The sequence below is a fragment of the Syngnathoides biaculeatus genome, chromosome 4, assembly GCF_019802595.1.
Source record: "Syngnathoides biaculeatus isolate LvHL_M chromosome 4, ASM1980259v1, whole genome shotgun sequence".
Taxonomy (NCBI): Eukaryota; Metazoa; Chordata; class Actinopteri; order Syngnathiformes; family Syngnathidae; genus Syngnathoides; species Syngnathoides biaculeatus.
This window is the reverse complement of record NC_084643.1, coordinates 29,708,011-29,735,479: the sequence shown is the minus strand read 5'-3', so window position 1 is coordinate 29,735,479 and position 27,469 is coordinate 29,708,011. Positions and strand designations below refer to the sequence as shown.

The window sequence follows — 27,469 nt, the reverse complement described above, 5'->3', positions numbered from 1 at the left end:
TCATTGGTGCTCTTTGCCACAGAGCCTGGAGCTGACAATCTTTTGACACCCCCTGAGCCTTATGTTGTTGTTTTTTTGTCTTAATGGCCAACATTGTCTGACTGGAGAGGATGCTTGTGAGTGGACTTAAGTGCATTAATGGTGTGTATTTCTGCCCATCTGTGTGTGTGTGCATATATAGAAGAATGCTCCTACTGGCTGCCTCTCTACGGAAGTGTGTGTTGCCGGCTTGCAGCCCAGCCTCAGTGTATGACCCAGCAGATGATGAGCGGACCTTTGAAAGTGTCGGTACGTTGGATGCAGCAGTACGTGCACTTTTGCGTCTTTTTTTTTGTGAGCTTTTCATGATAAGGCTCACCTTCTGGGTTGAAGTTACCAATTCTTTTCACCTCTGGTGAGGAGGTTATTTTTTCAAACTATTCGAAAGTCTTATAACACAAAAATGAATTCACTCATTTCTATGGAAGCTTTTGGATTGGTAGTACATGGCCCTATAAAGATTACATTGCATTTTGGTGCAAATCTGGATTTGTATTGTCACCATTTCTGTTTGAATAACATGATTTTTTTTTTTTTTATGACAACATCTGGGTATCCACAAGAGCCACAGTAGATATCAGGGTATCTTTTTTGGTTCTGATCCAAATGAGATTTTTTTAACATCCCCACTCCAAACTCGATCCAGTGAGGCCCATCCTCGGCTTGGTCGTACAATGTATGTCAGACACAAAAAGAGGACATTTTCCATCATTGTTAACAGACTAACATTTTTGATTCAAGATCTTCATCATGTTAATCTCAAAGAACTATGACCATATGTCAATGTTTACCATTTAAGTGTACCACACTTAAAAATTTGTGTGACATTAAACTGGTGATTTAACAGCATAACATTTGATACTATTCACCACACTGACAGGCCAAATTGCTAAAATCAAGTTCGACTCACAGCTCATATTAAAACCCTTGATTGTTGCTTTACTCAGGTGAATATGTTTTATAACTGAATAAAGCAAAAACAACTCTCAGGTAACCTCTGTTGTCCACCTCGCAGCAGCTTGGAGGTGGCCCACACAATTGGACAAAAGTCTACGCGTTCCTGAAAGGAACGAGCCTCTCCTGCTACCGACGACAAGAAGACATTCAGGACGGCGTCGACCCGGCGTTCACCATTGCCATCAACAAGGTGAGAAACAAAGTTGCTCACACAAAAAAAGCCATTTATTCACAAATATAGCGAATTGGTGTAATTTTGTAGTGCTGTTGGTAGTAGGGTGAAACTGCATATGTGGTATTGGCCTGCTCACAAATTTATTGATTTTTTTTTTTTTTCCATTTATTTATTTTTTTTTTGTGGGGGGCTATCCACTGTCGAGGCCCCATTGCTCAGTGGGAAGAGCATTAGTTAGGTAAACTGGGGTCGTGAGCTTGTATCTCACTGGGGCCTCTACTCCCCAAGAGGGTTGGTGTCGGGAAGGGCATCCGACGTAAAAACAGTGCCAAACAAATATGAGCGTTCATCTGAGATGTTACACTGTGGTGACCCCTAACGGGACAACCCAAACAAAACTTAGCTCACCTATCCACTGTTCTTTTTTGTGCTCAGGCCAAATTGCTGTGTATTACTTTGGCACCTTATTGTGGCATCATGGGGCCAAGGAACTAAGTTGGAGTGAGGCGAGGAGCTTCATTCAGTTAATCCATAGCCCTGTCTAATAGAAAAAATTCTGTGCAGCCATCTTGAGGCATCTATTGGCAATTACACACCTGGGACATTTTTGCTCTTGTGTATACAGTATATGGTACCAATGCTTTGTCCGTTGTATCAGTATATCTGTATCACAGACGTGGGACTCCCCAAGTTTTTCGTTGAACGCAATTGTCCTTGGCCAACAAGTATTTCACACATCACACCAGACATCTGATTTCAAGACATTAAATGGAAAGATTTTATATTACTAAGGCTAAGATGCAGTACAAGGGTTATTGCAAGTTATATCGGGAGTGCGGCAAGTGCCTTAGCCACTAGCTGTTAATTTAGTTACAATTATTAAAGCCAGTAGTTTGATTTTATGAAGCAGTCCCATCCATTATCCAAGCCACTTATCCTCACAAGGGTCACGGGAAAGTCACCTTGCACAATATTGAAGTTAAAGTGCATGATTTGGAATGTGGGGGGAAACCGGAATACCCTGAGAAAACCCACACAAGCAGGAAACATGCATCGTCATGCCGGGATTCAAATTCGGGACCTCAGGACTTGGAGGGTGACATGTTAATGCTAAACATTATCCTATGTGCTACCTGGCCGTCAGTGTATTAATGTCAATTGTAATCATACGTAGCAGCTGTTTTGGTTGAAAGTCAAACGGCAGGCAGACAAAGTGTACCACATTCAGAAGCAGTAAGACTGTAATGTGGAAAAGCTTAATGAGGCATCCCAAGCAGCTCATCATCAGTTATTGTATTTCCCCAAAATATCCAAATCATTTGTGACGCTGATGACGCCTGCGGGCCTTCTCATTCTTTCCATTGCGACTCATGCAGACTCGTCGCTTACCCTTTGAACAGCTCAGCCATGGCAAAGTCAATCTTTTGTCATCTGTCTGGCCCTCTTAAAAAAAAAAAAAAAAAAGAGGAAAAGAAACAGCACAATGGATGGGTGCAAATGAACGGAGCAACACTGCCATCTAGTGACTTTTTAAAATACTTTGGGAGGATCAGTACACGTAGTTGTTTAGGATGAAGACAAATGAGTTATTTTGTGTGAGCTGATTGCCCTGTTGTCGCTTTTTTCAATGCCGTCAGGAGACCAGAATACGCGTGTCGGATAAGGACGCCCAGGGCAAAGCTCAGAACGTTTCCATCAGTAACCGGTACGGCGGCGAAGACGTCACGCACACGCTGACCACAGACAGTCGAGAGGAGACACATAGGTGGATGGAAGCCTTCTGGCAACACTTTTATGACATGAGTAAGTACTTGTCAAAATTTGTCCATCCATCCACCCTCGCCAGCCAATCGCCAACCGTGCTAACAAACCGCTTATCTCCATTTCACGCAGGCACGTGGAAGCAGTGCTGTGACGACTTGATGAAAATTGAACAGCCGTCACCACGGAAACCGACTCCCCTCACACTGAAGCAAGGCTCCCTTTACCATGAAATGGGTATGATATTTGCATTGAATAATTTGCACGTGTGCTTGACTGAGTGCTGTGCCTTTCTCAAAGTGTGTCCTCCAATATAACAATCTGCTTTTCTCTTTTGCACTATTAGACAGACGCGATCTTACAGTTGCGAGTATGACTCACTCTGTCTTATTTTCTCTGCTCCTTCTGGCCTTGTGTGTTCCTCACTCCTCCATGTCTCCTTGACCTTTTGATTTGACCCCCCCCGCCCCACTCGTCTACTTTCGTCAACCACCCGCGCATTCCCATGCCCTCCGTCCTTTGTGTCTCGCCCATTTCCTTCTTCCGTCTGGGCTGCCCCAAAAATCCCGCCGGCAGCCCCCCTTGCCGCACCCTCCTGTGAGGGTCTTCTGCTGCAAGACAATGCCGTGTCTGCCGAGATTCGTGCTCTTCTCTCGTCCTATTACAATGACAGGTGACGTAGCGGGAGGGAGGAGGAGCCTGTGTGATGATCATTTCTGTTATTTTATATTCTGACATGGGATGATTGAAAAAATACACAGGAATAAAACAGTATTACAGTAATAGCGGAGCCCTGCCGCAAATAGCATAAAAACACGAGTAATTGACTTCAACCATATTTTTAATTATTTTATAATTAGCTATCTTAATGGTTAATGTATACAGTACTTTCCATAGATCCTTGACACCGATATACTATGTTCTTATTATGCAGGTATTTGACACCATCTTGTGTTTAATTTCTCAGGAAAAAAATCAACAATAGTTTTTTTTTGTAAATTTGTGAAATAGTGAAGCGCCCCATGTAGAGATTTTTTTTTACTTAACCAACAAATTTGATTAATTAATACATGTATAAATAGTTTCTCGGGATAAAAAAAGAGTATGCAATTTCCGTTTGAAAAAATAAGTCTTTAAAATTCCTAGATTTAGAAGCAAAATGATGGAAATGAACATATTAGTGGGTGCGCAGTTCTGGCCCAACCTCAAAAAGAAACAAGATGAATAAAGGTCAAAATATTTATTTTGAAAGAGAAAGCTCATTATATTAAGTATATTATATTAGTATTAAATAATTAAGAGTGGTTCATTAAAACAGTGGTCCGGGACAAATGAAAAGGTAATTAAGAAGATGATGTTAATTTTATTTAAATAGATGCTGAAATTTAAACATGAAATATAAAAGAGTGTAGAAAATTGTTGCATCAATTGTTGTAGATGTTCTATTAATTGCATATCCCATGTACTCAAACATTTTGAGGAAAATAATTTCTCCACAAATCACAAACTGCTGGTTAAAGCCCAGGTATGGGTATGTTCTCTTTGATCTTGATTGGCCAAAAATGCTTTGCTGTCCTTGATGCTGCATTTCTGATTGGAGAAACACAGACCTGGTGTGATCTGTTCAACAACAAAAAAACAACAAAAAAAAACTTGAACTCAAATTGTTGGGTAGGAGAAATTATGGGCTGAAGTGTCCATTTTTTAACAGGCTTTACAAGATGAGTTAAGCACTGATGGCTTCCTGGTGTCTGTCCTCCAGTTATTGAGTCATCAGATGAGTTCGGCAGCAGCGTGTCGGACATGTTGGCTCGAAGGATGCGTGAGTTGGAGCTGCGCAGCCAGCTGGGCGTGTCTCCAACCTGGATGTCCCTCTTTGAGGAGAACCACCCCAAAAGCGCCGGCCCCCCTCGTCCGTGTACCTCTCGCCTGCCCGGCCAGGGCCCCCTCGACCCCCGACGCCTCTCCCGCAGCCCCGCCAGCTCCCCGCGGGGTCTCCTGTCCTCTGACGCCAGCCTGACGTCAGACAGTGACAGCCACTGCAGTACCAGCCCCTGCTCCCGCCACCATGGCTGGCCCGAGCCCGTCCCCGGCTTCTCCCTGCCGTCCCCCTCCCGTCCAAGGCCGCGTACCCTCTCGCTGGACGCCAAGCTCAGCACGCTGCGGGGGAGGGTCTACGGGGCAGGAGGCGCCTTCCACTGCCAGCCTGCCTCTTCGTCGCGCTCGCCACTCTCCCAGCGAAGCACGCAGACCGCCTTGTCCTGCTCCAGCTCCACCTCCACCTCCAGCAGCAGCTCCAGCAACAGCGAAGGCTGCGGACACAGCCCGGAGTCATCCGAGTGCGCCGCCTTCTCGCGGCCCTCACCGGCCAGACGCAGCCTCAGGAACCTCAGGGCCAGACTCGACCCACGGAACTGGCTCCAAAGTCAGGTGTGACGGCAATCCGAGGAGGCTGCCGACAATCAACGGGGACTACTCAGCCCACTTGGGAGACGTTTTGGGTCGTGCTGCTTGGGAGCACCTGCCTACCTTGACTCATTTCAAACTGGAAGCTACTTTTGACTCCTTTCCTTGAACCATTTTCCCACCATGATACAATTATCATGTCATCTCTGTTCATTCACTTGCAGTTTTGTTGAGACTAAGTCAACTGTTTTTATAACAAAGGTGTCCAGTATGTATGCTATCAATGCAAGTGAGCATGTGATGGAATACATCCTAAGCTGGGGTTTCCTAACTACCCTCCAGGGGCCATTTGCAGCCCAACTTGTATTTTGACAAAACGTCTGCAGAAAGTGAACCATTTTTCCAAAAAATTGTATATTGGCAGCCCACATTAAAGGTTACTGTCAATTCAACAAAAACAGATTTATGTGTAACAGCCATATAGCTTTGGTCTAATAAAGTTAGTTTTCCTTAATGCTAACAAACAATGCCAGAGGTTGACGACAGGCTAACATGATAAATAAGTTACTGTAGCTAATAGCGGCAATCACGATTGCATGCATCACCCTGCCCCATGGCAAGGTCACCTTAGTACGTTTTGCTCATGTTCTGGTTCAGACTGGAAAATACCACTGCTCGGTACAGGGCCATATATATATATATATATATATATATATATATATATATATAATTGCTAGACTTGCGTAGTTGTTTTTTCACCATGTCCAAATGTCCAAATGGCGCTTACATCCGTCGATGTTTCTGTATATGGCCCTTGGAAGAAAAAGTTTGGACACCCCAGGGTTGCTATTTCTTGCCAATACTGTGATACTGTATGTAACTATTTAATAATATTCACACAAAAAAAGGATGATCTGCTGTCACTCCAGTCCACTCCACTTGGTTGTATTGTTGATGTTTTTTTTTTTTTTTTATCCTGCATGATTTGACTGACATTTCAACTACAACAGATGATTTGATTATCTATCTATATAGATTAAAAAAAAGTTCCGTCGAACTCGTCAAGTGGTTTTGATTGCTTGAAGGGGTTCAAATGATTTAATCTGGTTATTATTGGATTTCGTGTGAAGGAGCATTAGGGCCACACTGAAAGGAAGAAGATAGTTGATTTACAAGTGTCATACATTTGCATAATGAAGTTCAGAATTTCTGTTTTCATGCACAATAAATGTGACAGCTTCTCTCGCTGTCCTACTGTAAATAAATCAGGTGGTATGATGAAAGATCCAATGAGATGTCATTCCACAATTATACAAATTGGTATTTGTTTATGATTTGTTGATAGATAACATTATGACATTGTTCTCATAGAATTAACTTTGTTCTGAATTCTGAATTGTGACAGGAATTTCTGCAAATATATAATTTACAATACTGCCATCTCATAAAATGGACTTAATCCTCTCCTATTTTTGTCATAACTTTAACCTCAACATCTTTTAAGATTTTTTCAATTTATTTTCGGTGTGGCTCTAATACTTAGTAATTACAATGTTACAACACCACTGTTAAACAGTTCCAGGGGAAAAAAAAAAAGAATTTTAACAATTTTCAGTGTAAAATCCAAAATGTACAATAGACTGGTTGCGATAGTGTAAACATTCTAAGACTAATATATTTTGTTATAATTTAAATTGTACTTTTTTTATAGGTTACATTTTTGTTGGGGGGGGTTCATTTTGAAATGATTTTTCATGCTTTTTTTAAACCATATCAAACAAATTGCAGTATTTAACAGGGCTGTTTCCTTTCTTCTCTGACTGCATCCTTTTGATATATTTGGTTCAATTGGTCAAAAAAATGTGAACTGAGTAAAAAGCTGTGCTTAAATTATTAATAACAAATGTAAATCTATGTATTTGGTATTAGGATGCAGTGTTTAATGATGATGTGTAAGTGGTTGCCCTTTCGGGTTTTTTTATTTTTCAATCCAAAAGCAGATTGAGCATTCACAACAACGGTGGACGTCCATTTTTACAATTGTCAAATGCTTCTGAGTGGCATTTGTTACTGTACTTACATTTTCTTAAGTGAACAAATCTGTGCTTTTGTTCCATTATTGTGGAGGATTTGCAGCTAATACAGTACTGACATATTGTACATAATCCGTCATGATCACAGCTCGAACCGACTGCTACGTTACAAAAGTTCTTTGTGTTCTGCATGTAAACCATCCCAGAAGACATGACAAATGTGCGAAATATAAAATTAATAATAATAAATGTTTTAGTGATTTAAGTTGGACTTCATTTGCATTGTGGGCATGGAATATGTCTCCAAAGTCCACCTTTCATGATCGTACCATTTGTATGCTGGAACATGAGAGGGATGGGAATAGAAAGTCATCAGTCCAAGAATTATTCAAATTCAATTCTTATTATTTGTGTATTGAAGCAATTGAGGCAAAATTGAGTACCGTGTACTACTTGGCTTCAGCTGGCAGAGGCTCTGCTGATCTCGTTGGCTGTCAAAAAAAAAAAAAGTCCACGACATCAGCTGATAACAATTCATTTGTAATCATTATTGTATATTACTCTTGAAAAATATGTGTAGGGGTGGAAAATATTTCCTAAATATGTTATTTAAAATAAATGTGATTTTAGACATTTTTCCCCTTCAAATTAGTTTAACCCATGAAATTTTGTCCATATCGCTTTTCCAAGCCGCTTATGCTCATAAAGGTTGCGGGAGTGCTGGAGCCAATCTCAGCTAACTTTGGGGGAAAGGCGGACTACACCCTGAACTAGTCCCCAGTCAGCTATAAAATATCTTAATATACAGTATTTATATTAATTTGCACATGCTCTACAGTATATTATATGTTGATCAGAAAAAGGGGTTGCACCATAGAGGAGGTCTACATGGATATGCCGCAACTTTTCAAAATTCATGTTCTTCTTCTGCCACAAACTATCTGCACCTAAATCAACAGCACCTCTGCTGGTTGCTGTAAAGAATTGCACCCCAATTAAATCACACCATAAATTTCAGGACTTCTTGAAACTGAATTATTATGCAGATCCATGACAGCAACACAGACTTTAATCTGTAAAAGCTAGTCAGATGGATGATTTGGTGACGAGCGTTGTTCTTCCTGCCTTTGGCAACAAAGACCCTCAGGATACGATGTCTTTATGTGAAGATGAAACACGTAGAAGACGTCTCGAAAAAGGAAGGTAGGACGGATGCTTTATTGTCAGTGTTGAAAAAGCTGAGCCGTAAATACACGGGTAGTACAAAGAAAGCACTGTTACAAACATGGGAGGTAGCAGATGCTGTGTATGCATAGACAAATACGATACCTCAGTGCTTGTGCTATTGGAACGTCACGTGTGCAATAAACATACATATACATAAATGAGTATACACACACACGTGTATGTACTGTATATAAAACATACATAAAGTTACAGCTCTGGGGAAAAAAAATGAAGAGCCCATTAGATTTTTCTCTTTACAGTTGTGTTTGATTTACATGAAACAAAGCATTTTATTGTTCAGACTATTGACAACTGCTAAATCTTGTCTTTAGGGCATTTATTTGATGAAAGCACACAAAAAAAGTGCTTTTGGCCACTTTATTTTTGTTTTCCCAGACCCAAGCAATAAATTAGAATATCATATAATCACATTGATCAATATACTTCATCATCGTGTCATCCAGTGGTAACATATGCAGAAAATTTGGCAAAAATGACATCTGTCGCGTGCATACTCGCCCGTTATCCGGGCGTCCAATCAGCAGACGCCCCGCGGGTGGGACGCCCTGAGCGCCACGCCGGCCACGGTGCTCCACGCCCACGTGGAGAATTTGGCCGGGCACGTTCCTGCTCTGCTGATGTACGAGCTGGCGATGCGGTGGAGGCGTTTGGCGCCAAAGGTGTTGTAGTGTCCTGGCAGGACTTGGTCCACCTGCTCACACGTGGCACATTTGGAACATTTCACTCCAAATCCTACGTTCAGTGTAAAGTCATGCTTTATCCGCTATTAATCAATAAATCACCGATGGGATGAATATACATAACAGTCTTTAATGTATCTGTCTATATCATGTAGTTCATCATATTTTGGCAGATGATAGGAGTTGCCATGAAAGCGACACAAACTGGGTGGAAGATAACATTTATAATAATGTAATAACATATTCAGACTGAAACACAAATTGGCGTAAAATCGTCTATTACACTGTAATAAGTTCCCATTGAGTAATTCCTCTTATGGGTCCTGCTGTTTAAGTTAGCAACATTCTTTCTTTCTTTCGCATGGTCTATGAACTGAGTAAAGTAAACGTTGATTTAAAAAGCAGACATTTATTTGAGGGAGGCATTTATTTAGGGGAACATCTAGCTAAGGTGACTTAGCATTGAGGGCACCACCAGATGGCGCTCTGTTGGAAAAAAAAAAGCCTTAATCAAATTGGATCAAAAGTTATTCGTTTTTCAAATGTTAATAGTTAAAAAATATATTGTAATAATGATACATTTTATTTTACGGAACTTCAAGGGTCTCCAAGTACAGATCAGTTGTAATTTAAATGTGTACTTTATGCAAATCACTTGATTGAACTTTTCCCTGCAATAAAATTGTATTGAATAAGTACTAATTGTGGCGGCACGGTGACTCTGCTGGTAAAGCATTGGCCTCACAGTTCTGAGGTCCCGGATTCAATCCTGGACCCGCCTGTGTGGAGTTCTTATGTTCTCCCCGTGCCTGCGTGGGTTTTCTCCGGGCATTCCAGTCTCCATGTGCCCTGCGATTGGCTGGGAACCAGTTCAGGGTGTCGCCTGCCTCCTGCCCGTTGATAGCTGGGATAGGCTCCAGCACTCCCCACGACCCATGTGAGGATAAGCAGCTAAGAAAATGGATGGATGGATGGATGGATGGAAGTACCAACTGTAGGAATCAAATCTATATCTCATTTGTGATGCACGCTTAGGCCTGCTGCACGACTGAATTCTCCTCTCGGTCGTGATGGTGGTACTTGAAGACCCAGGAAGTTTTCAGTCAGTATGTGGTGTCAGCCGTTGCCCTATCTAACGTGTCCTGGGTGGCCGGAGCGGCGCGCTCACCTGTTCACTGTCCACCAGGCCCACCAGGCGCTCGCAGCTGCCGATGTAGTCGCTGACGTGGCTGTACGGCAGCCAGTCGATCATGGCGCCGTCGTACACCACGTCGCCGCTGAACAGCAGCTTGTTCTCGCCGTCGTGGAGGCAGATGCTGCCCCGCGAGTGCCCGGGCATGTGAAGCACCGTCAGCTGCCTGTCGCCCAGGTTAATGACATCACCTGACCGGGGAAGACAAGAGTGGTTGAGTGTTTTATCTGAGGCTTTCGAGGGGGATATAAGGCTCTTGGGCCGGGTGGGGAAGAACAGTAAAATCATCAGTTTCTCACATTTGCCTATTAGTACGAAAACTTAAAAAGATTTTCAAATCATTGTATTCTGTTTTTAATGTGCATTTTATATCTCTTAACCTCAATGGAATTAGTGTTATATGTTATAATAAGGCGGCACAGTGGATCAGCTGGTAAACCGTTGGCCTCACAGTTCTGAGGTCCCGGGTTCAATTCCGGACCTGCCTGTGTGGAGTTTGCATGTTCTCCCGTGTCTGCGTGGCTTTCCTCCGGGCACTCCGGTTTCCTCCCACATTCCAAAAACATGCAACATTAATTGGACACTCTAAATTGCCCCTAGGTGTGATTGTGAGTGCGACTGTTTGTCTCTACGTGCCCTGCGATTGGCTGGCAACCAGTTCAGGGTGTACGTGAGGATAAGCGGCGAAGAGAATGGATGAATGGATGTTGTGAAAAAAAATGTTGGTGTTTTGGGGCGGCTGGAACGGATTAATCCATTTTCCATTTGTTTCAATGGGGAAAGTTGATTTGAGAAATGAGTCATGTTGAGTTCACACAACATGTGAAACTCCAAACTTCTACCACTGTATGTCTCGTGAAATGTTTGGTGGCACTTTATAATGAGAGGTATTATAGGTAAAAATAGTAATGGGCCGATCGGTGGTCCAATGGCCTTCACTGCCACAGGGCTAAACACAGATATTAGTCATGCGTGGAGGTGAAACACAAATGGAGTGAGACCGTCCAGCTGCACTGCAGCAGTATGACTGACAAAGCAGAACCGGTCTCTGTGCGTGTGTGTGTGCGCTCCAAGACAAGGCACACAAAAGAAGAGGAAGCCGAGCTTGATAAATGACACATCTAGAGCAGGCTCTTTTATACACAAAGCCTTCACAGGAACAAATGCTGTTTGCCAACAATTTCTTCCAAATTGACATTTGCAGACACCTTTTTCTGCTTGTGCGCACTGTTATTGGGTGTGTTCAACGCCATCGACCCGTGATGCTTTTACTGCAAGGGTGGAACCTTTTTCCTATCAGTCCAGAGCGGAGGTGAAGATTAGTGCAAGGATGTTGATTCATACATATTATGAGGATTTTCTCTGGCGCTTATCCATATTAAGGTCACAGGTGAGCTGGGGCCTATCCCAGCAAACTTTGTGTCCCTAACCAATTTCAGTGGGGCAACAAGCATTCACACTTAAGGACAATTTGGAGTCTTCATTGCACCACAATGCATGATTTTCTCACGTGCTAACGACGAGGCCACCCTGAGGCCGTTATGAGCATAGGGTGTGTGGGTTACATGTTTCGGGAGCTTCTCATAAATTCTCGGATGGGGTGGCGGAGGAGTGCGATTATTGGCTCCAGCGTCTTCGCCGATCGCCCTGCCCAGCCGCGCCCCCGCCCAACGAGGACAGCGGACGGCCGCACGGGCGGAGGGGCTCTTCTTACCTTCCTGAAGGATGTGCGTGGGCTGCACGGCCTTGACTTTATAGTGCCTGGCCCTCCACCCGGGACTGGGGGCCTCGGCTATCTCCCGATCACTGAGCCAGGTGACCGTCTCGTAGTTGTCCCCGTTGGCCAGAGCCTCCACCTCGGCGCTGTGGACGCCCACCTGTTGGAACTGGTGGAGGCCGCCCGAGTGGTCGAAGTGGGCGTGGGTGGCGATGGCCAGCAGCGGGTTCTTCCGCTGAGGGTCCTTGCCCAGCAGCCCCATGGCGTCGATGTAGTCCGGCAGGCTCCTCAAGCCGAGTCCCGTGTCGATCACCACGTCCTGGTGGGAGCCGCGCAGCAGCCATATGTTAGCCCGGTTCTGCGACTGGTAGAACCGTTCCTGGATCCAGTAGAGTCCGTCTCCGAGCGACTTGTGAGCGTACCAGTCGGCCGCGGACATTCCGATTCGTGCGCGTTTTGGGGGGGCCGCGGGGCTGCTAGCTTACTCTGTGGAGTTTTCATTGGGCTTTGCAGACGCGGCCGCTGACACGCCCGTGGAGGAGGAGAGCGCTGTGATTGGACCAAAGGGCGGAAGAGGAAAAAAAATTCACGACGGCGACCATTGGCTGAAAATTCACTTACGTCACACAATGGGAGGGAAGTCAAAGCCAGTCTGCCACATGCGGACTGAGAGTGAGTTACCGGTGCGTTAGCAAAGCTTCAAATCAGGTAGTTTTACGACCTAATGTGGGCACTACTAACAAACTAGCGCTTAAAATTAAAGGCCGTGTAGTGTTGAGCTGGCTTGACAACTCTTAACGCTCTCTTTAGTAAGTATAACCGTTTATACTACTTGGGGAGCGTGAGCGTGGGGCTGCCCACGATCACGTCATACGTTGTTGTAGTGTGTGTGTAAAGAGAGTTTGCAGCCATGGCGGGGAAGGGGCGCGGCGGGGCCGCCTTCACCTTCAACATCGATGCACTGGGCATCGGCCGGGGCAGCATGCCAGAAGCCAGGGTGGGGCCCGAGCCTCTCTATCCAGTAAGTGTGCATTGCACCCAACCACACACACTCACTTTTTGATAATTGATAACTACGCTTCATTTTGTTTTCAGCGTTTAGCAGCAAGCCTTATTCCACAATCCCCGTGTGTCATTGCAGTGTCAGTTGTGTCATTGTTATGGAGCATTTATCAGCCATCCATTCATCCACCCATTTTCTGAGCCGCTTATCCTCACGAGTGCTATCCCAGCCATCTTTGGGCAGGAGGCGGGGTACACCCTAAACTAGTTGCCCGACGACAGTTGGTTGAAATTCATATTTAGATTGTTAATGTTTTGTAACATATACATAAATTTGGTGTTATTGAGCACTTCCGAATGTTCCCAATTTTGAGACATCTTGGGTGTTGCTCCTCTGTCCACTGCAAAGCCTGCCAGAAGCGATGTAATGCTCGTCAATAATGGACCTTTCCGACCTGTCAATCACTCGTACAATAGTAGCCAATCAGCTAGCCACATTGTCTTAACCCCTGTTTTGACCCGCCCCTCTTGTCGTCATGTCCCACAAGCAATGCTGGTTATCGGTCACGTGCGCTTGGAAAAGTTAATGTTACGAACAAAATGGTCCTCAGATGCGCTTGGGGAACATGCAATTCTGATGAAAGATATCCGGCTTGGTTACAAGGTGCCCAATTTATTCATTATCCAAAGTCTAAATTTTAGACTAAAACACAGTTGAGGAAGTGTTTACAATGGATTAAGGCTTGCGGAAGAGCGCACGAACAACTAAGTGTGGACAATATCAACAAACACAAGGCTGTATGTTCGAAGGTAAGTGAGGGAGAAGTATCTTCTTTGAGTTTGATTAAACTATTATCAGTACTTTATACATAGCAGGAGAAGAACTTTCACTTTGTTAGCGTATCAGTGACCTGCTGAATGAAGTGTGTAATGTTTTATGCCGAAGATTCAGGTTCGTGATACGTAAATGCGCCATGTCATGCATGAGAAATGTCTATTTGCCTATTTGTACCACATCGGACTTTTAAGACAGAGCACTGGGTTCCATTACGAGCCAAGTCAAATGAATACACCCACTCAGTGATAAAGACTACAATGATATTACTCGTGATCTTTCCAAGTAAAAAGTACTCACCCTGCTTTACATGCGCAGTACGATTCCACTAGTTTATCCTGTTGGATTTCAATATGAAGTTTGTGAGGCGTCAAATTTTTTTGCATCGATCGCCAGCGTTTCGCTGTAACTCTGACGTTGCGTCCTGCTCCGTCCAAAATCTTAATTCCGTGTACATATCCTTGCATGAAATAGTTGAGACCTCTCTGTAGAACTCTCTTGGACAAGTCTGACGCATTTGGCAAAAATACCCCAATATGATCTGGAATACGTGATAGAGAATTCAGTTCAAACCTGTTATGTTCAGTCGCCATTTTGGGAGATTGTGGGACATGGCAACTGCAGCCTTGGGGGGGCTGAAGATCGCCAGTCGGAAAGGTCCATTAGCGCTTTCCATTTACTTTCAACGGGGACCTACGATTTAGAATCCGAGCAGAATCCTGTTGCTCTTTCTCCTCGCAGCCCACAGACTTCAAGCCAGTCCCGCTGAAGGTCGGCGAGGACGAAGACTACATGCTGGCTCTGAAACAGGAGATGAGGGGAACCATGCAACGGAAGCCTCTCATCAAGTTTCAGACCAATAAGGCAGGTAAGTGCTTTTGAATCCTGACTTCAAACAGAAGATTGGGTGAATTTTATTTATTTATTTTTTTTTAACAAATGGTAAACTATTGGTCTCTCCCCACTTCATTTCTTTTTTACGCAGCATTAATCAATTTAAGGTGGTGGAAATACATTGAGAACAAATCTGTTATCTTTGGATCAGAGGGGATTCTGTGTTTATTGCGTGGGGTGAAGTTTACCATTAGCACTCTGGGCTAATATTTTCTGACCCTTAGTATAAAATGCTTAAACCAAGGTTTAATTTGAAAATGGTTGCTGTTTTAACTTTTATATTCAGATGAAAATAAAATATGGATTCATTGTTGCTCTCATGAAAATGTAGCATGTCATGTTTACTCAAAACAGATGTGGAGAAATACACACAGCGATACTTAAAGCAGATACATGATGACGAATGGACACCAGGTACTTTTTTTTAAAAGACCATCAAAGGATTCAAACATTTAATTTTTGTTTAATTTCAAATTTTAAGATTGGAATGTCTTCCCAAAAGAACTGATGCCACAAAAGAAAACCAGGGTAAAAACAGGTACAGTTTTAAACAATATGACTAAATATAACAACTGATTATTTTGAAGTAAATGAATTCATATTCATTGAATTATCATATGGCTGGAAATGACAGATTTACCCATAATACTCATTTATTCTAACACATTTTAGTCTTTTCAGTTTTTTTGTATCAATTCCAGCTACATGATACCCTGTTGACGAATAAAATATTTTAAAGTTGTGCAGAATTGGTATAATTTTGGCATTAAGGACTAATTAGCTACATCTAATAGCGCCAAAGAAGAAAAGGGTGAAGATATCCAGCAAAGATGCAGAAGACGTGTTGACCAAATTGAATGTGAGTAATGTTTGTTTCGGTTGAAAAGAGTTGACTTTGTGTTCCGTATACAATGAATGTTGTCGTTGTCAATGCATCAGGTGCTGGAAAAGAAAGATGGCGACGACAAATCAGATGAGGAGCAACCAAAGAACAAAGAGAATGAGGAAGACGAGGAGGAGATTGAAGAGGAGGAATATGAAGAGGAGGAAGTTGAAGTGAGTCACTTCTCAATGTTACAAAAATTCCTGCGGTGTAATAAATGGAATTGCATTTTTATTTATATTTTGTAGGATAATGACTACATTGACAGTTACTTTGATAACGGAGAAGACTTCGCTGCAGGAAGTGATGACAATATGGATGGCGAAGCAACATACTGACTTCTACCTCAACTTGTTACTTTTTATTATAGGCCAGACTGATGCTTTTGTTTACAAATGAGCCGTGTAAATGACAAATGCTCAAAGCGTATGCACGCTGGCAATATTTGAAAATAGATTTATTTTTTGTCTGCAGCCTGTAAGCACATTTACACAGGTTTAAAGGCACATACTGTCAGAATACTTTTCCAGAATCTACACAAGTGGTGATGTAAATGGACTTTTGTAAAATTAAAAAAAAAAACAAAAAACTCCTCATTATACTGGAAGTCTGTGCAACTCCAATTTTTTTTTTTTTAAATGCAGTACTCTCTTGGCCATCTGGAAGTGAAGACAACCAACGGAATTCAAAACTTTCAATAGTCAGCGTACAACGGCTCCTGAAATATATTAATCTAAATTCAACACAATGTGCACAATCATTTTCTCCAACAAATCGAAAATGATTAAGAGGAAATATGATGGAAAATTGTGCTTGTTGGTGTCCATGTGCCACACACAGTATGAAGATTTGCCTCTGTGAATTAAAATGCTTTGATTTATCGTTACTCACACTCTTGGTTCTGCCACCACAACTCCAAACCAAGCTAAGTCGCCGTGCTCGCCACCGGCCCAGGTGTATAGGTGGGTGTTCACAGGCAAGAATTTAGGGTATAATTCTTTATCCCTGCTATTTTGAAGAAAGAACACATTAACACACTGCTTTAAATTGTGGAGAGGAAAAAAAAAACAGTCCCTTTTATATAATCAAAAAGCCCAAACTTTTTGTTGGCGGCTACAGACTCAATGCCCTGGAAATGCGGCGTTGTCCAAATTTGAAGCAACAAAATGTGTGTGTGGCTTCACATGAAGGCAGCAGCATGAATGAGACGAAATAAATCCGGGTCAGTTAAAATCACTGAAATGTACAAATGGCGTGCTCCCACTCATAAAGTGACTTTCCCTCTGAAGATTGCATTGATGCAGCATGTCATTATTTAAAAAGGGCTTTTATCGTGTCTTTCCATGGTGTGCACCCAACACTTTGGGTCCTTGCGGGGCTTTGTGAGGCACGTCTCCAGCATGTCGTGAGGGGCCAGCTCCAGCGTGACCGTTTTCTCGAGGAACGTGACTATGGTCGTGCGCGGGAAGCTCATAGCCAGGAACATGTGCAGGTGTCCCGTGATGGCTGACTTCAGCCTTCATGAGGACTTCATAGTATAGCAGGTAGAATACTGGCGTGATGATGCCAACCACGAGCATGATGACTACCGCCGTCCACCATCTCATGCCCCAGTCGGCGCCATAATAAGGGTCCTTTCTCGCCACCGATTTATACTCCACTTTTCCCAGCTGCTTGGGCTGGAGCGTCAAGGAGGACACGACTTCGTTGAGGCTGCTCCTGGACGGCCCTGTGGATTTGACCAGTTGCTCAATGTCCTTGTCTTTCTCCATGAGGAAGCCTTCCACGCTGTCCGTAGAAGAGGACGAGTCCGTGGACGACTCGATGGGGAGGGCTGTGGCAGCCGAGATCTGGGTCGGGTGTCGGGACTCAGCGGTTGAGGAAGGTTTGAGAGGTCCGGTGTTGTGAGTTTCAGTCAGCACGCTGAAGCGCTTGACAGGGATCTTGACTGAGCGCAGTGCAAAGAAGTCTTGCTCTGTCAGGAGGTTGTTTGTGCGCTTTAAATCAGCCACCTAAAAATACAGAGACGTACATAAAAGTGGACATAATGTGGAAAAAGAACTGAAGTAAGAGAGAGGCTATTGGATGTTCTGGGAGTTTGAAAGTGTATGGCTTTGAAAAGTGGCGCAACCCCAAGTGATATGTCCACCAGCAAATGACGGCATAGTATTGTTCTGGCTGTTAACTGGCTAAGATATGCTTGTCGAGTGTGATGAACGGCACCTTGTGGATAAATGTACTTTCTTAATATTGTATGTCATCGTTTTCTTATCGTTTGCTCAATAAGGTGCAGCAGAGTATATGTTGATCACTGATCACTTGTGGAGAGATCACAATTTGCCGCAACTAGTGATTGTGGGCTATATTGAGTTAGTTAACAACCAAGTGACATGATCACAAACTTGGTGTGGACATCCTGTCTTTTACTGACGCCTTCCTCCTGGTTTCTGCATGAGGTGGTGAGTATGACTGCAGTAAGTCAGTGTTAAAACGGATATTGGCAACGCTCTGAGGTACAAATTTCCAGCTATCTCTCAGTTATAGCATATAGTATACCCTATATAGTTATTTGAATTCATTGTTTCTAATCAACCGAACATCTTTAAGTGATGTCACTGCGGTTAAAGGGGAATTCCAGTGCTTCGCATGAACAATGTATCCAATAGATCATGTAATATGTACGCTATTTGACAATGTGATGTTAAATCCACTCTCATTTAAGTGTTTCGAGAAGACTATTAGACAGTGAAGAATTTTCAGGGGCGCTGCTATTTTTGCGAGTCACATGACCTACGCCCGCAGATGTGACGTGTAAGGTGCGCATCAAAAGCTCGATTACATTATGCCCAGGGCTGATTTCTCGGATTTATCCTCATCTGATGAAGAAATAGCAGTATCGGTTGATTGGGAAGACGGAGGAATACTTCCATACAGATCTAAACCTGTGGCTGTAAATAATGTTCAATATTCGGATGGTTCTTCAGGCGGAATGACGCTGGAGTCTGACTACTCTGAGGGCTACGCGCGGGACGTAGGCCCGTAAACAAAGGCTTCCGGATCTCTGGGCTAGCAGTCGTGAATGGTTCTTCGGACGGGAAGGAAACGGAGTCTGACGAGCAAGCTCCTGCGGTGGGCCGCGGATGGTTCTCCGGATGGGAATGACGCGGCTTCGCACGAGCAAGCCGAGCTTCGGAGTCCGGCAGAGGCCGCGAACCAGAGCTCGGCAACAAAGGCCAGCTCTGAGCCAGCAGCTCCGAAAGGTTCATCGGACAGGAATGACGCGAAGTCTGACGAGCGAGCCGAGCTTCGGCATCCGGCAGAGGCCGCGAGCTGAAGCTGGCTAACAGCCTCCGCCTTCGGAGGTTGCTCGTCAGACTCCGTATCATTTCCGTCTGAAGAACCATCCGCAGCTGCCGGCCCGGAGCTCCGGGGGCCTTTGATTTACGCACTTAAGTCCCTCGCGTAGCCCTCAAAGTAGACAGACTCCAGAGTCATTCCGCCCGAAGAACCATACGAATATTGAACATTATTTACAGCCACAGGTTCAGATCTGTATGGAAGTATTCCTCCGTCTTCCTGATAAACAGGTACTGCTATTTCTTCATCAGATGAGAGTACATCAGAGAAATTAGCACTGGGCATAATGTAATAGAGCCTTTGGTGCACACCTTACATGTCACATCTGCGCACGTAAGTCATGTGACCCGCGAAAATGGCAGCGCCCCTGAAAAACTTATCGATAATAATCTTCTCAAAACAGTATTAAATGAGAGAACATTTAACATCACATTGTCAAAATAGAGTACATATTACATGACCCAGTGGATACATTGTTCAAGCGAAGCACTGGAATTCCCCTTTAAGGTAAAATGTTGTCCAGTCTAAATCAAATACTGTAGACAAGTAAATGAATCCGGTTTGACTGCAGTGACTAAACAAAGGTCCTAAAAAGATGAGTTGAAATGGTTTCCTCCTAACACCTGCATTTTTCCAATGTTGGATAGTCATGTCACACTTATTAAATTTAAGAACAATAAAGATTTTGTGTGTGTGAGATAATGTCTGTCTCGAGATAGCATAGATATATCTATTTAACACATCACCATTTTTTCCTCACTAAATATACTTTCTAAGGTGGTACTGACCTGAAAATTTCACTTGATGCTATTAACCTGAAATTTTCACCAGATGTTGGGAGCAACCCCCACACAGTACAAAGAGAGTAGAATGAATAAGCTATTTAAGTTGTGCGGAGAAAAAAAAAAACATGTGAAATGACGGAGAGAGAAAAAGTTATGGAAAATCAAGACAACACCTAAAATATATCAATTAAAACAACAATCCAGCACCTTGTGCATATGAAGATCACCTGGTTCAGTCCGAATTGATGTTCTCCAAAAAAGTTTTAAGGTGTGAGTCAAGACACATCTCATGATGGGTAAGAGAAGGGAACTGTCTCAAGACCATCATAAAATTGATGGTTGCAAAAGTTGTTGCATTATTTACAGGAGTGTATCAAAGCTTCTGAAAGTTCCAGTGAGCAATGCTGGGACCATAATAAATAAGTGGAAAGCCAATGATATTACCATAAAGTTGCCTCAATCAGGTGTCCCTCGCAAGATTTCTGACAGAAGAGTGTAAATAATAACAATAAGAGTTGTCCGAAAACCAAGGACCAGAGACATGGAATTACCAGGTACCACTATCACAAGTAAAACGGTGAGTAATGTACGCTGCCGTCATGGCCTATAGGCAAGCTCACCACACAAGATGTTAAAAAGTTTGCTGAACAAGACAGTTAAATACTGCGAGAATATATTCTGGACGGATAAGAGCAAAATTGAATTCTTTGGATGCCATCACGCACATCACGTATGTAGGAGAAAGGACAACTGCACATAACCCTAAAAACACTACACTAAAAGTGCAACAAATGGTCCTAGTAAACCATCACATTATTGAAGGAAAGAGAAATGGGCGAATGTGCCTAGAAATCCTGGACAAAAAACTGCTGCCACCTACGGAGATGATAAAAATGAAAAAAGCGTGGAAATTTCAGCACGATAATGATCCAAGATATACTGGCAAGGACACTCAACTGGTTTCAAAGAAATAATAATAAACCTGCTAGAATGGCCCTGCCAGTTACATGACTTGAATCCAATCAAAACTCTAATATAAGAAAAGAATTGAAGCTCAAAGTCCGTAAAAGAAGGTCACGGAAGCGTCAAGATTTGAAGAATGCTTGTGCAGCGGAATGGGCCAAAACCACACCAGAATGCAATGTATATGCAAATTGGCGTGTTTCAATCACATTCCCATGTGTCGTTTCGCATTGTTACACATAATTTCTGACCTTATTTGTTGTACTTTATTTTAATGTACGGATTACTTTGGTTGTTCCTAACATCAGGTGAAATGCTTGCCAATATTCATCCATTTTCTGAGCAGTTAATCGCTACAAGGGTCACTGTAGTGCTGGAGCCTATCCAACCTGGAAATATGTTTCATCTGAACAGTGGTGACATGTTTAATACTGATTTCAGCGGCTGTATGCACTCTGTGTTGGACTGTTTACCAGTTCAGAGAGTAGTCTGTCATTTAGCCCGGATCATCTTTTACCCACGACCCTGCACGCGATAAGTGGCACAGCAAATTGATGAGTGTTTTATCATCTCAATGTATTAATATCACAATCGTAACTTCCTTTCACATGTGCATGGCAATTTAGATTATAAAATGTTTGTTAATCTGAAAACGAATCCAGTGTTTTAACTTTGGGTTCTACAGGGTGTGCTTCACATTCTGTCATGTAGTTGAGTGGGCTCAATGCAAGAGCTATGAATAAACTTGCACTAGATCAGTGATTCTCAACTTTTTTGGGTGGGAGGGGGTGCTCAGGCCCCAAAGTGGGTCACAGACATATCGTTAAAATATTACAGGGGTCCTCGGTTTACCACAGTACGGATGTATACCATACGTTACTGAAAGCTTGTAGTGGCTTTCAATTTATCTACAAAGTCGGATTATGTCGCTGACTCGCTCTTGTAGTAGCAGTCAAATATTTAAAATGTGTATCCCAGGTAGGGGTTGCTTTTCGTCTGGAAAACAACATTATCTAGATGAGTTGGGGTGTAAGCACACCTTTCAGGTGAATCTAATCAGCCTCTTACCTAAGAAATGTCACTGGTGATTTTCTAGCATAATAATGGAAAATGTTAAACCTGTTATGATCATTTTGTTCTGTATTCTTCATTCCCTAAAAAAGAAAACCCTTTGCTTTGTCTCATTTGTTTCCTAAAAAATCATTTACGTTGCAATTCCCTAAAAAGAAGATACATTATTTTTATACTTGTCATGTTCACCAGTCTCATAATCAAGTCGTCTGTAAGGCACTTTGAAAATGTAAGCATGTTAAATGGTCACATCCATTAAAGTGGGGTGCGACTTATTGTTAAAAGGAAAATGCAGGTCCCATTGTGACAACGGGTGAGAACCAATCCACTAAGATTATAAAATGGGCCCTTTTCAAGCGTGATTGCATACTTACTGAGCAATGGTACTGCAAGGCAATGCTGTTGAGTGTGTCGCCCTCCTGGATGTCTCTGGTCAGGTAGATGACGTCGTCCATCCTCTCCCTGGAGGTGCTCCTGCGGGTCCTCTCCTTGCCGCGCGGCCGCAGCTCATAGCTCTCCCCGTCCTCCTCGGACAGTTCGTTTTCGGAACCGGCAGTCCCGAACAGGTAGACATGACCTCTATTGGCAGGTTGAACCATGGTGGCCGACTGGAAGCCATAGTGCTGGCCTCTCCCAGTCATTTTCACTGCATTGGCAAAATAATTTTTTGTTGAAGTCTCAGTTGTACTGTGTTGCATCACCAACGTAACAAAATTTGTGTGCATTATCCACAGATCTTAAGTACGAAAATGTGGATTCAACTTAAATATGCATGATGATTTTCATCAGCGTTTAGCATTTCATAAATAGTACCTTACTTACCTTATATAACCACACTATCATATAATCTAACAAAGTAAAACGTGACGAAGTTAACGAACTGCAACTTCAAGTGCCTCGCTTCTTACGTAACATCTGTCTCCGCGTAGATATATGGACCTTTTCTTGTACTACACTGCTCTTTTGTGGGGGGAAAAACAAAGAAAATCGAAGCTTCAGTTCACCACGATGTTATGAACATCAAAATACCAATGCAACTCAATTTAGTTGCGCGACCTAAACGTGCACCTGTTCTAGCAAACAATTTAAATGAAATATAATTATAGTTCAACATAAATCTCCTTTTAAAAGAAATAAGCAAAACTATAACCGCAACTGTGCAAATCAGCCGAATGCTCTCTGGCATCCACCATTAATAGCTACGAGGTTAGCACACTTCAATTGATCGGCTATCGGGTTTATAGCGACGTATATGGCGGAGGGTCACAAGGATTTTTACCTAAAGAAATCAACCCCAATCAGGTCAATTCAATCCATGATTAGGTTGCTAATCCTCGGTGGTCTCGCCTTCCCATTGCGGAGCCTTCTAGCATGCTAACTATGTGTTGAGTTGCCACCGCCGCTGACGGCCACGTCAACACAACTGTGACGTCATGACGCCGTTCGCGTCCGCCGTGTACAAGTCATCGCGACATACGGCGCGAAGACGTGCAGGATTTCAGAAAGCGGAGGTCAAATTTGAATATGAATAAAAATAGCAGTATTATTAAGCATGGGCTACACTCGTGATTTTCAAAAGCCTACAGGAGAGAATCACCGATTAGTACAGTTCAGTGGTATTTAACTTTTCATTTCAAGACATTTGTGTTTTTGTATAATCTGTAGCAACATTTTCAAAACATTTTATTTCGGTACTTTTTTAATTTTTAAGTGCAATATGTTTAATTTAATAAGATTTTATGTGCGGTTTTTCACCAATCAATTATGGGAAAGAGTAGTGGAGTCTAGACTCAGGTCAGAAATTAGTATATTCGAGTAACAGTATAGTTTCATGCCTAGAAAGAGTACTACAGATATATTATTTGCCTTGAGGATGCTCGAGGAAAATTACAGAGAATGTCAGAAGGAGCTACATTGTGTCTTTGTAGAAAGCCTATGACAAAGTACCAAGAGAGGAACTGTGGTACTGCATCCGCAAGTCTAGTGTGGCGGAGAAATATGTTTGAATAGTACAGGACATGTAGAGCACAGCACAGCAGAACAGTGGTGAGGTGTGCCTTAGGTGTGACAGAAGAATTTAAGGTGGAGGTGGGACTGCATCAGGGATCCACCCTGAGCCACTACCTATTTGCGGTAGTAATGGATATGCTGACAGATGAAGTTAGACTGGATTCCCCTTGGACCATGATGTTTGCAGATGATATTGTGATCTGCATTGAAACCAGGGAGCAGATGGAGGAACTATTAGAAAGATGGAGGCACGCACTGGAAAGGAGAGAAATGAGGCCCGCCATTATGTACGGATTAGAGACGGTGGCACTGAAGAACCAACAGGAAGCAGAACTGGAGGTGGCAGAAATGAAGAGGCTGAGGTTCTCGCTTGGAGTGAACAGGTTGGATAGGATTAGATATGAGCTCATCAGAGGGACAGCCAAAGTTGGATGTTTTGAAGACAAGGTTAGAGAGATCAGACTTCGATGGTTTGGAAATGTTCAGAGGCGAGAGAGTGAGTATATTGGTAGAAGGGTGCTGAGGATGGAGCTGCCAGGCAAAAGAGCGAGAGGAAGACCAAAGAGAAGGTTGATGGATGTTGTGAGGGAGGACATGAGGACTGTGAGTGTTAGTGAGGAAGACACACGAGATAGGCTTAGATGGAAAAAGATGATACGCTGTGGCGACCCCTAATCGGGACAAGCCGAAAGGAAATGAAGCAGAAGCACAGTATTATTTTCAAACTGTGCATAGTGTTAAAATGGTTTGCATTTATACAAAGTATATATTGAGTCGTAAAACCATTGTTGTTGAACACCCGATATTGCTCCATGTGAATGGAACAAATGGAAACGTGTTTAGATGCTGGAAAGATCAGGATTCGCGAATCTCACTCATGGGGGTGGGGTGGGGTGGGGGGTCTTGCTAATAGGCTTTTTGTCATAATAATAATGTTACTTTTTGGCCTGGTTAGCTTTCTTAAAATTGAATGTGAAGTTTGTTTTCAATGTTGGTACATAAATTAATAACTCTTCATTGTGTTGGGATGATTACTTTGGAAAAGAAGTTTGTTACAGTTACAAATTACCTTGTTGAGAATGTAATAAGAGCGTTCTCAAAGTAGCAAAATAATTTATAATGTAACATTTTAATCAATGACACCCTAATATATTACGATTTCTTAGCAATATTGAATTAGCAGTTGAACATAATTCTGGGTTGCTATTGTGTTGATTTTGGCGTGCAGAGTAAATGTAGGGTATAATACCAACTGGAGAATTTTTTTTTTTCCTGAAAAGTTGTCATTTTGGAGGTAATCTTCAAAGGCGTCCTCGTTGACAAACAAGTATATGTTTTGCTCGCGCGGTGGCGCTGTCGGCCTCTAACCAGTGAAGCCATTTAAACGGACCAACCCTTTGGGGATTAAATTGAACATCGAGCCTCATTAGCTTTAACCAAACGAGACTCTCTGGCCGTGCGCGCGCATTGGCTAACTAATCTCTTCCCTGGATAGGCGCGCGCGCTCCCGTCTGCGTTCAATCCCGGAGGTCGCACACATGGCGGCGGCGGCACACCGGTGGAGGGAGCGATAGGAGAACCGCTACTATCACCGGCCACAGTTGTCCTTATTTGCATGGAGTACATTATCTCATCACCTCGGATCCCAACAGACGACGTTTAAACTTTACCAGCGGGGGGAGAAAAGGGAGTATTTATCCATGTTTTCTTCAGCCATAAAGACCTATCGATAATTCGTCATGGACTTGGAGTGGTCAGGTAAATTGTTTTGTCTGGTGTTTCCGTCACACACACACACACAAAAAAAAAAACCAAGTAAGGTTATTGTCTCTTAAGTGTATTCCGCCCCTTGTGAAAATTATAAAAATGTTTGGGATTTATGTCAAGGTTGGTTATGTGGTTAATTAAAAAAGAGGAGAAACTCCTCCATCAGTGAAGTCAGACAGCTCCGGCAGACATCCCATACGAAAACCATTAAAAGTGACGCGGTGCTAATTTTCTTTCGCACTGTGCCAAACGCTCCTCTTTTCAAGGCTCGTCCTTGCCCCCCCCCCCTCTCCCCTCCCCCTCCTAATCGTAGGGGCTAATAACACCGAAAAGCCTAAATATTGATTCAACGCGATCTGTACATGAATGGCCAGCGAGCCCATTGACGACTGAGACAAAAACGCTTCCATGGTTACATGCAGGATCTCCGGTGTGATTGCCACTCTTTGTGTGGGCTTTTCCCCCTCACACGCTGAAATCAAACAGTGATCCACACACAGAAATAGAATTGGGGTGGGAGGAATACCCTTTCATTTAAAAAAAAAGCCCCCCAAACCCCAATTTATAGAGCTAGCAGGGGTATAAGTAATCTTGGCACACTTGTGAAATGAACGAACTGGGATGCATTCATAATTGACACTATCTGAGCATGCAAGTTCTGACAGTAAGCATCTGTAATTACTTTGACATGATGTCATCTCTCGCAAATCTCTTTTGTCGCCCCGGCACGGTTTAATCCCGTCTCGCACCGGGGCGGGAAGGGAGGGAGCCGCTTGTGTAGCCATTCAGTTCTTACACCTGCTCCTCGCCAACCGTCTTGCTGCAAAAAAAAAAAAAAAAAAAAAGAAAAAGAATGCTAATTGTTTCATCACAAAGCATGACAGGCCTTTGTTTGGTGAAATCTTCTCACTTTGATTCGTACCATCCATTTTGTCCATGTACGACCCCTGAGATCCTCTCTAGCTGCAGGCCCCTTTGTTTGTCAGTGTTTATGTCATTGCCTGGAAGGGGTCGGCCCCCCCAAGTGGCCCGTGTGAGGGCCCGAATGTGATTCACGGGGAGGAAACTGTTTTACTGCCTGCTTCGCCCTCTTTCTGTCTCGTCTCCTAATGGCCGAGCGGCACAAAAGGGGGTCGGTGGGGTAGGTGGGGGCTGTTCATTGATGAGAAGGTCTGAAGTGCTGCACATAGGCGACCGGCTGAGATGGATGATTGCAGGCTATGAGAGAGCAATTACATTCCTGGTGTGTGGCGATGGAGAGAGCAGTGTAAATACAGTAGAGTGCTTTTGGACACATTGTGCCTTGAGTGCAAATTATAAAATGAATGTCTTCCTCCTGTAGCAGGCTTTCCCAAACTTTCTCACACCTAATTGGAGATTCTTGTCACTCCTCTGGATCCACAGATGTGTTGTGATGGTGTTAGTAGGAAGCATAATCATATTAAAAGAAAATACTCTAATAGTTAAACACGAGAATGCTGTTCATGTTTGTGATCTCATTGCACATTCACCTGTGATTACATTTATATATCAATTTAGTATCGCACTTTTCTCAACACCCAAGGTGTGGAACTATCCCCCCATTCCCCCTGCTCCTTCGTGTATAAAGCAGGGGCGGCGAAGTTGGGAGCCTTCCATGGAAGGAGGACCCATTAGCCAGCGAGTCTCTGACCCGCTGCCAACTTCAGCCACGG

The 27,469-nt window shown here is 43.2% G+C and overlaps 5 protein-coding genes across 14 annotated transcripts in view; 3 read left to right on the top strand and 2 right to left on the bottom strand.

Annotated features, from left to right (window-relative positions):
• rtkna (rhotekin a) overlaps positions 1 to 7,636 on the top strand; it is a 78,156-nt gene extending 70,520 nt beyond the window's left edge. For 4 of the 6 annotated variants that reach the window (XM_061817494.1, XM_061817499.1, XM_061817497.1 and 1 more), the window contains 5 exons: positions 182 to 288; positions 1,055 to 1,186; positions 2,809 to 2,974; positions 3,065 to 3,169; positions 4,695 to 7,636. In XM_061817494.1, the coding sequence (XP_061673478.1) occupies positions 182 to 288; positions 1,055 to 1,186; positions 2,809 to 2,974; positions 3,065 to 3,169; positions 4,695 to 5,368 (1,184 nt within the window). In that variant the 3' untranslated portion in view covers positions 5,369 to 7,636. Of the gene's footprint in view, positions 1 to 181; positions 289 to 1,054; positions 1,187 to 2,808; positions 2,975 to 3,064; positions 3,170 to 3,213; positions 3,220 to 3,508; positions 4,620 to 4,694 lie in introns of those variants that run through there. The other 2 variants (XM_061817500.1, XM_061817496.1) reach the window with 2 other exon arrangements.
• A 934-nt stretch (positions 7,637 to 8,570) lies between these two features.
• On the bottom strand, positions 8,571 to 12,715 carry mblac2 (metallo-beta-lactamase domain containing 2). The gene is made up of 3 exons (XM_061817873.1): positions 12,206 to 12,715; positions 10,468 to 10,682; positions 8,571 to 9,310 (listed from the first exon to the last, which is right to left on the bottom strand). Exons 1-3 carry the CDS (start codon positions 12,645 to 12,647, stop codon positions 9,137 to 9,139), a joined length of 831 nt encoding a protein of 276 aa, XP_061673857.1. The 5' UTR covers positions 12,648 to 12,715; the 3' UTR covers positions 8,571 to 9,136.
• On the top strand, positions 12,479 to 16,421 carry polr3g (polymerase (RNA) III (DNA directed) polypeptide G). Of its 3 annotated transcripts, none has more exons than XM_061817876.1 (9): positions 12,479 to 12,620; positions 12,722 to 12,880; positions 13,093 to 13,229; positions 14,787 to 14,913; positions 15,294 to 15,353; positions 15,421 to 15,477; positions 15,734 to 15,798; positions 15,879 to 15,995; positions 16,071 to 16,421. In XM_061817876.1, exons 3-9 carry the CDS (start codon positions 13,119 to 13,121, stop codon positions 16,158 to 16,160), a joined length of 627 nt encoding a protein of 208 aa, XP_061673860.1. In that variant the 5' UTR covers positions 12,479 to 12,620; positions 12,722 to 12,880; positions 13,093 to 13,118; the 3' UTR covers positions 16,161 to 16,421. The 3 variants fall into 3 exon arrangements, with proteins under 3 accessions (XP_061673860.1, XP_061673859.1, XP_061673858.1); XM_061817875.1 differs by having other exon boundaries at positions 12,722 to 13,017; XM_061817874.1 differs by having other exon boundaries at positions 12,722 to 13,229.
• lysmd3 (LysM, putative peptidoglycan-binding, domain containing 3) lies at positions 16,263 to 23,448 on the bottom strand. The gene is made up of 3 exons (XM_061817872.1): positions 23,278 to 23,448; positions 22,373 to 22,644; positions 16,263 to 17,834 (listed from the first exon to the last, which is right to left on the bottom strand). Exons 2-3 carry the CDS (start codon positions 22,637 to 22,639, stop codon positions 17,151 to 17,153), a joined length of 951 nt encoding a protein of 316 aa, XP_061673856.1. The 5' UTR covers positions 22,640 to 22,644; positions 23,278 to 23,448; the 3' UTR covers positions 16,263 to 17,150.
• A 2,005-nt stretch (positions 23,449 to 25,453) lies between these two features.
• adgrv1 (adhesion G protein-coupled receptor V1) overlaps positions 25,454 to 27,469 on the top strand; it is a 104,345-nt gene continuing 102,329 nt past the window's right edge. For all 3 annotated transcript variants that reach the window (XM_061817222.1, XM_061817220.1, XM_061817223.1), the window contains exon 1: positions 25,454 to 25,766. In XM_061817222.1, the coding sequence (XP_061673206.1) occupies positions 25,748 to 25,766 (19 nt within the window). In that variant the 5' untranslated portion in view covers positions 25,454 to 25,747. The remainder of the gene's footprint in view (positions 25,767 to 27,469) is intronic.

Bases quoted from the DNA above. Each gene is read 5' to 3' on its own strand.
- mblac2 (XM_061817873.1), bottom strand. From the start codon at position 12,647: ATGTCCGCGGCCGACTGGTACGCTCACAAGTCGCTCGGAGACGGACTC. The intron at 10,683-12,205 runs GTAAGAAGAGCC...TTCCCCGGTCAG, and splicing joins CACGCACATCCTTCAGGAAG to GTGATGTCATTAACCTGGGC. The intron at 9,311-10,467 runs GTGAGCGCGCCG...ACGTGTGAGCAG, and splicing joins GCCTGGTGGACAGTGAACAG to GTGGACCAAGTCCTGCCAGG.
- polr3g (XM_061817876.1), top strand. From the start codon at position 13,119: ATGGCGGGGAAGGGGCGCGGCGGGGCCGCCTTCACCTTCAACATCGAT. The intron at 13,230-14,786 runs GTAAGTGTGCAT...TTCTCCTCGCAG, and splicing joins GGCCCGAGCCTCTCTATCCA to CCCACAGACTTCAAGCCAGT. The intron at 15,996-16,070 runs GTGAGTCACTTC...TATATTTTGTAG, and splicing joins ATGAAGAGGAGGAAGTTGAA to GATAATGACTACATTGACAG.
- lysmd3 (XM_061817872.1), bottom strand. From the start codon at position 22,639: ATGACTGGGAGAGGCCAGCACTATGGCTTCCAGTCGGCCACCATGGTT. The intron at 17,835-22,372 runs GTAAGTATGCAA...CTGTATTTTTAG, and splicing joins CCTTGCAGTACCATTGCTCA to GTGGCTGATTTAAAGCGCAC.